Consider the following 12,442-nt stretch of genomic DNA (forward strand, 5'->3'; position numbering starts at 1 on the left):
AGCTCCTTTGAATTGAACTGAAAAGCTACATCATCAGCTACTGATGATGATGATGATGATGATGATGACGATAAAAAGAAACCTCTCCCTCTCTCTCACACACACACGCATCGTACGCACGCACACACAAACTAAGCCAATAAATCCTAAATTCCCATCAAATAATCCTAGTAGGCTGTGCAGTGCACGTACACTACACGCGGTACGTGCACGCGCGTGATAGGAACTCCACGTGTGTCCTGAGTAGCGACAAAAACAAACCAAGCACGTGGATCCTAACTGCTTGGATCAAGTTACTGATCCGGTCCGGATACGGAAACATTTCTTGCATGTATGTGTACGTGTAAATAGCCGGATGCAGTAGGCGGGCTCTAGACCGGATCCCAATGTCGGAGTGGCAACACGTCGCAATGGAAAACCGTTACCCTATCTCACTGATCACTGACCATCCCCCCATCCCAGGCTTCCAGTTCCACACGGATGCTCTGTTATCACACAGTATACAACTATATACAGTATACAACTATACAATACATACATGCACTGGATTGGAAGTCTTACTTTGGACAGTAGAATCGTGGCCTCTGTTCTCCGAGGGGTCTCTACGCGGAAGCCATTCTTCATTGGCCAAATCGCCCAGTTCGTCTGTCTCTTCGCGGCGGTGGCGGCGGTACATGGGTCTCTGCTGCTGCGGCGATGTGAGCCCCCGGGCGGGGGGATCCATCCTACACGGGGGTCGAGCTCCGTCGGGATCGGTTTCCACAATATCACGAGGCTCTTGATCCACTTCTGGACCCCGGTTCTTCGCGACTGGCACCATCTTCAATCTTTTTATCTTCAATACGAACGGCTACAGTGATCTTTTTCTCTTCTTCATCATCATCATCATCATGATCATCATCACGACCACCACCACCATTCGTGGGCGCTGCCTGGTCCTGAGTCACCAACGCGGGTAGGTTTGTAATCCTAATTCTAACAAAGTTTGTTTCTATCCGTGGATCTGCTCTGCTGCTGGCTGCTGCTCCGGCCAGGGGGGGAGGGTCGCACTTCGGCGGAATGATACCAGCAAGTTGAGGCTGAGTTGGCCTAATACATCTCAATATTCTAGTACTGCTAAATACTACTACCTACTACAATTACTATACTACTAATACTATAAAACAACTGATTTCCGACAAAATGATCGCTTTTACCAACGTTTCTCTCTCTCTTTCTCTACTAACAGCCCGATGCATAAAACAATATAGTCCCTCAACAAGGCTGCTAGCAGCTAGCAGTGGCGTCAGTTCAGAACAAGCTAAGGTATGGCAACATGACTGGTGTCTGGTGAAGACACCAGTCATGTTGCCATACCTTAGCAACAGGCACGATGAAAAGTACATTTTTATTATTTCCCCCTGTCAACGTATGGCAGCTGCATACCCCTGCCATACCCAATTGACGCCCCTGGCAGGCAGCTAGGCAGGCGCAGAGTCGCTCTGGGCAGGCGGAGCCAGGACAGTCTGTTTACTTTTTTTTTTTATGAACGGTTTCCGGCTGTCCTCAAAACGACACCACGACCAATTATGCATTCAAAAGTTGCGCAAGGACGTCTTTTATCATAATCCATAAAAAACATCAAACGAACGAACGGCCGTATTGGCCCTACTCGACCTCAAGAATTGGGGCGAACAGGAACGTTCAAAGCAGTATAAGAGTTAATGCCCCCAAAATAATTGATTAACAGAGTGGTAAGAATATGTTTAATCCTCTAAGGCCGTTGTCAAGTATACTCAAGATACATTCTATCGAGTATATGAGTATACCAAGCTCTCACATGGAGTTGGATAAAAAGATTATTGCGACCATAGGTCACAGTTTACTGTCAGAACCGGCACAGCTTGTCCTTATGTATGTGTAACGCCTGACACTGTGGTTCCACATCACTGTGACATCACAGTGATGTCAGATACTCGGAGCAGGAATCTCCATATATGGGCATAAACAGGTGGCATCACAGTGGTGTGACTGGTTCAGACAGGGATGTATCACACCATGTATCATACATGATGTATGGGCATAAAAGGGATTGTATGTTGTGATGTCATGGGAACCACTTTATGTCCATATATGGAGATCCCTGATGTCATCAATATTAAGCCCATATCTAACAGGACTTCATATCCATATATGGGGAACTGGCTCGATATACGTCACTGGCCAGACGGCCAAGACATGGCGTGACCTTGCCCTTTAGGGCGAGGTCGCTTGTCACCCTGAGGCGTCTTACTTGTACACGAGAGCAAAAAAGCATGAAGATAACCAGTGGGGTTTGATGATGACACATTCGTGCTTGTTGGAGGATCTGACCATGGAACAAGAGGCAAGTCCAGACCTGCTCCTCCTACAGCAGGTCACCCCAGACTGACGTGATAGAAAGCATGCAGACTGAGAGCGACGTCACCACAGCTGATGTCACGGACAGAACGGTCCATACAAGGACATACTGTATGCACACTCCATATAAGGGCCTGGTGAGGTCAGAGGTACTACACCACACCCCTTCACTCCATATAGGGCCTGGTGAGGTCAGAGGTATGACACCACACCCCTTAACTCCATATAGGGCCTGGTGAGGTCAGAGGTACGACACCACCCCCCTTGGGTGGGATTAGAGGGATGGGAATGAGCAGCGTTGCTATGGTTCCATGTGTTCCCTCTCACAGTTACAGACCTCAGGAGTATCTCTGTCCGCTCATTTTGTATGTTGTGCAAACAAGGGGAAGGGACCCCAAGCCTAGCCATTAGACATATTTTAGACATCCTTAAATAGCGTCAAAAATGCTTGGTGGATAAACCATTACTTTATTTACTTTACTAGCCTTGGATCAAGACTATCATATTTTATTGAGTCTGACTTTGGCTTGGCTTTATAAATTGGCTTTATGAATTATTAATCGGTCCTTGCCCTGAGGCTGTGCACACAGCACAGTATATGAGGGATTGAATGTAGGAGTCTCAGAAGTAATGCTGGAGAACCCAGACGTATCAGTGATGTCAGTCATCTCCAAATTTGGGCACTGTTTTAGCATGCGGCTGTTACCATGGCGGCGGTATCGGGAGTATGTCGTTATTGCGACGTAGCATTTGTTCGACGTCCCATTAGTTTGATGCTGGCGAATGCTAACCTGGTGAATGAAACTATGCCAAACCTTAGCCCCAGTAAAACTATGCCTAAACCTAACCCTAACCCTTAGTCAAACTAATGACACATCAAAAATCGAGCCTTTCCCGGCGGTATCACTGATGTCAGTTATCTCCAAATTTGGGCACTGTTTCACCCGTTTATGCCCATATATGGTGTTCTGTGTGCAGGTTTCACCGTAATAGTTAGATAATTCATAAAGCACGAGTCAGACTCAATACTTATTGACGCCATGTTCAGAGTCCTGAGTCACCAGAGCAGGAGAACCACGAGGGCCTGCCTCAGCAGCCAGCGGCGCTATGAGCACCATAAGAGCGTCCTCGCCATCCGCCGCGAGGACATCAACCCGTGGGAGCGGAGGGCGCCGCTGGCACCGCGCCACGTCCAGGAGCTGACCCAGGCCGGGCACAAGGTCCTGGTGCAGCCGTCCAACCGGAGGGCCATTCACCAGAAGTATTACGAGAAGGCAGGGGCCGCCATTCAAGAGGACATTTCCGAGGCGTCGCTGATCATCGGCGTGAAAAGACCCCCGGAGGAAAAGGTCTACCCCAGGAAAACCTACGTTTTTTTCTCCCACACCATCAAGGCGCAGGAACCCTAACCCTAACCCTAACCCTAACCCTAACCCAAACATGGGACTCCTGGATGACATTCTGAGAAAGGAAGTGCGTCTGATCGTGTTCTGCCCCAGCATGTTTATTTTCGATGACACCTAGTGGTGGAATGTTGTATTGCATTTAATGTTTTTGCCTTTTCTGTACTGTTCTTTTTGACCCTCCGGTCTTGCCGTAGTCAGTTCAGCTCAGTGTTTCCAGACAGCCATGTCAAACAGTATGAGAGCACATGACAAACAAACAATACTCACTGCAGGCTCCAAGCTTGCCACTTTTCAACTTTGTGGACTTTGAAGGTCTAAACCTGTAAGTTTGTTTTGAATGTAACATGCAAATGTATACTTTGATATAAGAGTGCATTTTCAGTTTAAGACTGCTTTAGTGTGAGGTTTCTGTTCATTGTTGGATGTTAATTAGTGGCATTGTATCACTAACTAAGCTTGGATACTAAGTAGGCCTGTAAGCCACATATCAGGCTACTCATTTTCTCATTTTGTCTTATGTACTGTAGCAACTAAGTGCAGATTGTATGATGATGTACAGTATGTAGTTTACAGTATTCTGAATGTATGTTTATGTTTTATGTTCACAGTTTTACAAAAAAGATATGGTGCTTTAACTAAAAGGCCTATACTACACTCCGGTCTCCTGGGTCTTTCTTCTACAAGGGATCATATCATGTTAGCTATCTGCTAAGCTGACCACTAAAAAAGCAAGAGCCGAATAGATCGACTACGAGAAGATGGTCGACGCTAACGGGTTCCGCCTGGTGGCGTTTGGACAGTGGGCCGGCGTTGCAGGAATGATCAACGTCCTGCACGGTTTAGGACTGCGCTTCCTCGCTCTCGGCCACCACACCCCTTTTATGCATATCGGCATGGCTCATAACTACAGGAACGTCTACCAGGCCATCCAAGCGGTGAGGGATTGCGGCTACGAGATCTCCACAGGACTCATGCCCAAATCCATCGGCCCCGTCACGTTCTGTTTCACCGGCACAGGGAACGTCTCCAAAGGCGTTCAGGACATCTTCAACGAGCTCCCGGTGGAATACGTCGAACCTCACGAGTTGAAAGACGTCCCTGAAACCGGAGACACGACCAAAGTGTACGCCACGGTCCTGAGTCGCCATCACCACCTCGTGAGGAAGAGCGACGGCATCTACGACCCGCTGGAGTACGAGCACCACCCGGAGCGGTACACCTCCAACTTCAGGACAACGGTGTTTTTTACTGGGGACCCCCTGGTACGCAGTCCATGACCCTTGTGGGGTCCCCAGACGCATGGAGGTCACCGAACACCATTCTGACACGAAACAACCAAAATACGTGCAATGAGTTTGTAGATCTTTGCAGCCGTAGTCCCGCCTCACGTTGCGGTAGTAGAAACAGGCTCCTTAAATTACCTAATAATAATAATATCAGCCACGTATCGGTATCAGCCAAACTTTTCAGGTCGAGACCCGAAAGAGAGATTAGACGTTTGCCCGGGACCCAAACTAGTGAAAATAGCAGATCTACAAGCTCACAACACAGATCTATTTTCACTACTTATTGATAAGTGTGGTTTCCCCACAGGGCAACACACTTCTTGGTGTTTTTTACTCATCATCATCTGGTGTAATCTTTTCTCTAAGGGTTTTCCCATTGAAGTACTTGTCCGAGGTACTCATCAACTGATGTAAGCATGTCAGACAATCAGACATCAAAATTCCTTGATATTGTGATGTCATCCGTTTCCCCTATCTGTTTGTCTGTCAATTAGAGAGTGAGATCATATATCAATATTATACTGTTGTTCCACAAACTGTTAGAGATGTTAGAGTTTTTCCACTTTCCATAAGTATTATGTCTTTATATAATTCCTAATATATATGAGTTAAGTAAAAAAAAATCTAATTCAACACAATGAGATGGGAGTGCATTAAGAATGTAACAGATTAAAAACTTCTAGTTTGTGGTTTACAGTCTGGTAAATCAAAACAATATCTATATTCAAAATGTTAAAATATGGACTTTTTGGTCTCAGGTACTCATTAATGAACACAAGGTTTCTCTATGACACCATGCACACCGGGTCCCAATTTGTGACAAATTCTGACAATATTGTCATTTTTTCCCCCGTGTGGGAAATCAGACCCTCTCTGCAAAGGCCTTTAAGTCAAAACGTTATTATTTTTTGGGTCTAATTTGCCTAGTGAATAAGTTAACAGTTTGACCACTTTACAGTTGGTTGTAAGCTTTGTATCGAGTGACCTGTGACCTGCTATGACCCAGGCTACTGTGTTCTTCTCAGTACAGATGGTAGATACAGTAGCCTACTATCGGTACGTTACGTACCATGTACATATAGAGCATCACAGCGGAAGTGGTTTACTGGTGCCACTTAAAATCTCCCTTTCATTTTCCCCATAGACATTTACAAAAATATTTATAACAATTATGTTAAGCCTCGAACCAAGCCATCCTGGATTGCAGTGAATCATGAACATGAGACCTTTGTTTCCAACCTAGTTATTATACATGACCAATGAGCTGTGGCCATGTTGTCATGACAACACTATGAATATTAATACGCAGGAACAACGACAGACTGTCAACAATCAATTTATTAAACAATTATTACTTCTACACATGATCATAAAATAACATGTGAACAATGAGAACAGCATCACATTAATATTAAATGAAAGCACAATAATGGAATGAGTGAGGAAATAATGATCTGATAATGAATCAATGAATAAACAATGATTGATTTGAGTTCATTAACAACACATTCAGTAGATGTTTGAATACAGAGTGATTAACAAAATTCTGACAAAACATATTGAACATTTTATCAACAAATAAAAACTAGACTAAAATGTCAGGGAGGGACAAGTGGAGAAGAGATCCAGTAGAACTAAAAGACAAGTCATTTTATGTTTGGTTGCACTCGGGTGTTGCTCTCTCTGAAAATAGCCGATCTACAAGTTCACAACACGTCACAGACACGCTGTGAGCTTGTAGATCAACATTTCTTTGGCACAGAGCTACAGTAAGTATAAATCAGGCATTAAGATGCCATCACAGCCCTCCAAGAATTTTCATTTTCATTTTAGTCGACTAAATAAACGGTTGATCTGGTCAACTAAAATGCTATGACATTTAGTCAACTAAAATGCTATGACATTTAGTCAACTAAAATGCTATGACATTTAGTCAACTAAAATGCTATGACATTTAGTCAACTAAAATGCTATGACATTTAGTCAACTAAAATGCTATGACATTTAGTCAACTAAAATGCTATGACATTTAGTCAACTAAAATGCTATGACATTTAGTCAACTAAAATGCTATGACATTTAGTCAACTAAAATGCTATGACATTTAGTCAATTAAAATGCTATGACATTTAGTCAACTAAAATGCTATGACATTTAGTCAACTAAAACTAGACAAAAACAAATAATAAGAAAAACAGTATGATTAAAATATGACACAATAATTGGTATCAAAATTAACACTGCTCACAATGTGTCACTTTGTGATGTAGATCTTAGATATTAGATAGCTTGTAGATCTGCTATTTTCACCCAAGAGATCTGGTGTAGAGGTGGGGGAAAAGCAGGGGACCAATTACAGAACCCTGGGGAACCCCAGTCAATAAAGTATATGGGGTTCAAGTGGTTCAGTATAAAGGTTTATATGCAAGAAACAATATTGATACTGTGACAATTACATGATCAAATATACAGTTTATCTCTGTCTGTTAAAAAATATCAAAAATAAAATATACATAAAATATGAGTTTGTATCAACATAAGAGACACAAGTATGACACTGATATTTACATCATCATCATCATTGATGGACAGTATTTATGATACATATTTATAAATGTGTGGAGTGGAGGTTTGTGCACTTCTATCTGATCTAAGATCTAAAGCTCCCTGTGGTGATGACTCATTTTATACCATAGCGTTTGACTTTACTATGGATTTGACCAGGGACCACCATTTGATCATAATGTGCCAGGGACCCCCATTTGATCATATTTGTGCCAGGGACCCCCATTTGAACATATTTGTATCAGGGACCCCCAAACAACATTTGTATATTCAAAAGAAAGTTTAACTTTTTTTGAGCTTGTAGATCTGCTGTTTTCAAATAGCCAACATACAAATGGATAAAGTGGTTCAAATGATTGTGATGCTATGTTAACTACTTTTCCTGGGGACCCCCTGGTACGCAGTCCACAGCCCTTGTGGGGTCCCCAGACGCACATAGATTTGTATTTTTTAATAGCCAGCCACCAGGCCCCACCCACCCCCGAATGATAATCTTAAAGTGGTTAAAATGTTGTTTTTCCTGGGGACCCCATGGTACACAGTCCATGACCCTTGTGGGGTCCCCAGACGCATGGAGGTCACCGATCACCACTCTAGCACGAAAGGACCAAATGATGTGCTGTGAGCTTGTAGATCTGTATTTTTTTTAAACCATGAACATTTGTGCAAACCTTTGAATGTATATTTTTCAACGCAAACTTTGCTTCTGGGGGTCCCTGGAACAACACATTTTGAGATGGGGGTCCACGACCAATTACATGTAATTTTGGGGGTCCTTGACATGAAAAGGTTTGAGGACCACTGATTTAGAAGAATCTGGTAAAAAAATATTCAAAGACCTGCACAAATGTTCATGGTTTTTCAAACCGGGGTTGTTGTCATGACAACGTCAGAGAAACATTGAATCTACAGGAGCTGTAATGTGTGATGTCACTGTGCTGCTGATTACATCATCATGATGATGTCACTGTGATGTCACCACGAGTCACTCATGCCCAAAAATGGAGTCCATGATGTGGTAACCTTGACAACCTGCACTCACTCAAACATGTTGAGTAACCATGGCGACCTGATGTCACCCTCACATAGAGACTCTATCTCTGCTCACACAGACACACTGAGGAGTCAGACCACACATAGAACCCAGCATAGAGAGGTTCAGTGAATGTGGTTTGAACGGTGTACAGGTGTGTGAGTGAGTCAGATGACACTGTGTAGAAGGACAGAGTACCAGCAGGACAGTCCACAAACACTGCTACTCTGTTGGAGCCCCCCCTAGAGGCCCTGACAGGGAGGACAGTCTGCTTACTATTGTGTCTGACACTGTAACTGTTACCACTGTGACCATCACAGTCCAGCCTCCAGGATATGTTATTGAGTCCAAGCATACAGTCATCACCACTTCCTTTCCTGCTGATTCCTCTATAAGTCACTGCTATCTCAACCCTTCCACTGCACTCTACCTCCCAGTAACAGCGTCCAGTCAGACCCTCTGTACACAGAACCTGAGCATAGTTATCAAACCTGTCAGGATGTTCAGGATATGATTGATCCTGTCCCTCACGTGTCACCTTCCTGTTGTTCTCAGACAGAGAGAGTTCTCTGTATGCTGTGTTTGTGTCCAGAGTGAGACGCTGGAAACCTGATGAGAAAACACACAGTAAACATTAAATACATCATTCACTGACTGACACACACACACACACACACACACACACACACACACACACACACACACACACACACACACACACACACACACACACACACACACACACACACGAAATAAGACATGGAACCACTTTATTAATTATTTTATGCTTTAACTATTGAAAAATAGCAGATCTACAAGCTCACAGCGCGGCACCGAGTGCCGCGCTGCGAGCTTGTAGGTCTGCTATTTCTTATTTGTATGTATTTTCCCTTTGAATATTTTTTTTAAAAGCGAACATTTGTGACTGGATCAAGATATTTTGAGATGGGGGTCCGCGCCCGCGGCCAAACGTGTGTCATTTTGGGGGTCCTTGACATGAAAAAGTTTGAGAAGCACTGATTTGGAAGATATTTATAGAATGGGGTGAAAATATTCACACCTTTTCAGGATTTTTCAAAAAAAGCAGATCTACAAACTCGCAGCATGCCCTGAGGTTGTACGTCTGCTATTTTGACCCCTGTGGGTGAAGCGGACGGATGGGGGTCCTCGCACCCTAGTGTGACACCCAGTGTCCAAATGATGTGCTTGTAGATCTGCTATTTTTAAATAGCCAATACATAGCAATATGGATAAAGTGCATAAAATGTGGCGTGAACTAGTTTACTGGGGGACCCCCTGGTAAGCCCCCAAGGACCCCTGTGGGGTCCCCGGACAGGTGGAAGTCGCCGCCCACTAGTCTGGCACCAAACGACCAAATGACAACCTATGGGCTTGTAGATCTGTATTTTTGAATAGCCAACAGAGAAAATGCTTAAAGTATAAAATGTGGCACAAACTAGTTTACTGGGGACCCCCTGGTGCACGCGGACCAGGGGGGTATCCCCGCCAACTACTCTGGCACCAAATGACCAAATATTACCCTATGAGCTTGTAGATCTGTATTTTTGAATAGCCAATACAGAGCAATATGGATAGAGTACATAAAATGTGGCGTGAACTAGTTTAATGGGGACCCCCTGGTAAGCCCCCAAGGACCCCTATGGGGTCCCCGGACGGGTGGAAGTTTCCGCCCACTATTCTGGCACCCAGTGACCAAATGACGTTCTATGAACTTGTAGATCTGCTATTTTCAGAATAGCCAATAGAGAACAAAATGCTCGAAGTATAAAATGTGGCACAAAGTAGTTTACTGGGGACCCCCTGGTGCACAATCCGTGACCCCTGGGGGTCCGCGGACCAGGGGGGGATCCCCGCCAACTAATCTGGCACCAAATGACCAAATGATGATGACCAATCATTAATGACCAATTAATGATGCCCTATGGGCTTGTAGATCTGTATTTTTGAATAGTCAATAGAGAGCGGTATGGTTAAAGTGCATACAATGTGGTGTGAACTAGTTTACTGGGGACCCCCTGGTAAGCCCCCAAGGACCCCTGTGGAGTCCCCGGACGGGTGGAGGTCACCGCCCTCTAGTCTGGCACCCAGTGACCAGTTTATTGGGGACCCCCTGGTGCACAATCTGTGACCCCTGGGGGTCCGCGGACCAGGGGGGGATCCCCGCCAACTACTCTGGCACCAAATGACCAAATGACGCCCTCTGAGCTTGTAGATCTGTATTTTTGAATAGCCAACAGAGAGCAATATGCATTAATACATAAAATGTTGTGTGAACTAGTTTAGTGGGGACCACCTGGTAAGCCCCCAAGGACCCCTGTGGGGTCCCCGGACAGGTGGAGGTCGCCGCCCACTACTCTGGCACCCAGTGACCAAATAACGTGCTGTGAGCTTGTAGATCTGCTATTTTTTTTAAAGCATGAACATTTGTGCAAATCTTTGAATGGTGTATTTTTCAAAGCCAACTTTGCTTCCGGGGGTCCCTGCAACAACACATTTTGAGATGGGGGTCCGCGACCAAATCCATGTAATTTTGGGGGTCCGTGACATGAAAAGGTTCGAGGACCACTAATCTAGAAGAACGGTTTGGAATGGAATCGGGTCAAACATATTCAAAGACCTGCACAAATGTTCACGATTTTTCAAAAATAGCAGATCTACAAGCTTGCAGCACGGCACCGCGAGCTTGTTAATCTGCTATTTTTCACACATGTACGCACGCACTCTCTCACACACTCTCACACTCGTATTAGTAACATTTCTTTTAGTGTTGATTTTGTTGACTAAAACTTGTCTAAAAGACTGGGCTTTTAGATCAGCGTTTCAACCCTGTTTCCCCTTAATTTTAGATCAAGCCGAAGATAAGCATCTTTGTACTGCTTAAATGCTGGATGCAAAATATTATTTGTGGGTTGTTGAAGGCTAAATGAGGCTAAATGTGAAGAGAAATGTACAGACGGATTACCACACACCTGCATCCTGTTATGTAGAGACACACATGGGGGAAATTTGGTTGAAATGGAAAACAACAAATGCAGAAGCGACTTGGGGCACACTTATGGGGAAGTGGGGAAGTGAATCCAGACAAAGTCTGGCAGAGGTGTATATACAGTATACTGTCCCCTTCAGAAGGAACATTGGGCTCTCTACCCCAGCGAGAGGTTGCATGCCAAAAGACCTCTTGCACCAATCTGACAGAGAGAGAGCCCCCAGGATTAACAATTTTAATTCTGTAAAAGAAAGTATGGAATGGAAATGATCAACCGGTTGGTGCATCTCTAACCTTTGAAAGGGTAATAAGAATGTATTCTGCTTTCTTACTATGATGATTATTATCATTATAGTGTAAAAATGGAAACAATGATTTAGACTAAATTGGGAACATTGAAATGTACTTTGAATGCTTTTGCCTTTTTCTATTTCTGTAAAAGCTTTTATTTCTTTAATAAATTTACCTGCAAAATATATCATTCAAAATCAGATTTTTATAAGCAGCATTATGAAATGTATAACCATAGAGATCTGCTTAAATAGGGTGTGTTGAACCTATAATCTAAGTGTGGCCTAACTTGTTGGGATATTGATTCGAAGGTTTAGTTTATATTCAAAAACACCTCCTTGGATCTAATTATCCTAGATTCAAAATAACTACTCTGATAATACAACCAACAGTCAGATCCAGCAGCGAGCTACAGTTAATCTCAGGTTACAGAGGAGGACCAATGCATTGGGTCATAGGCAGAGGTTTCTGATGT

General features: G+C 43.9%; 1 protein-coding gene across 1 annotated transcript; it reads right to left on the reverse strand.

Annotated features, from left to right (window-relative positions):
- Positions 1-8,730: 8,730 nt before the first annotated feature.
- LOC308292800 (stonustoxin subunit beta-like) lies at positions 8,731-11,665 on the reverse strand (the record flags this gene model as incomplete). The annotated part of the gene is made up of 2 exons (XM_080735227.1): positions 8,731-9,278; positions 11,653-11,665. 2 exons carry the CDS (start codon positions 11,663-11,665, stop codon positions 8,731-8,733), a joined length of 561 nt encoding a protein of 186 aa, XP_080591353.1.
- Positions 11,666-12,442: the final 777 nt, after the last annotated feature.

This window comes from Nannobrachium achirus (genome assembly GCF_963921795.1).
Source record: "Nannobrachium achirus genome assembly, chromosome: 10".
In the NCBI taxonomy this organism is placed as follows: Eukaryota; Metazoa; Chordata; class Actinopteri; order Myctophiformes; family Myctophidae; genus Nannobrachium; species Nannobrachium achirus.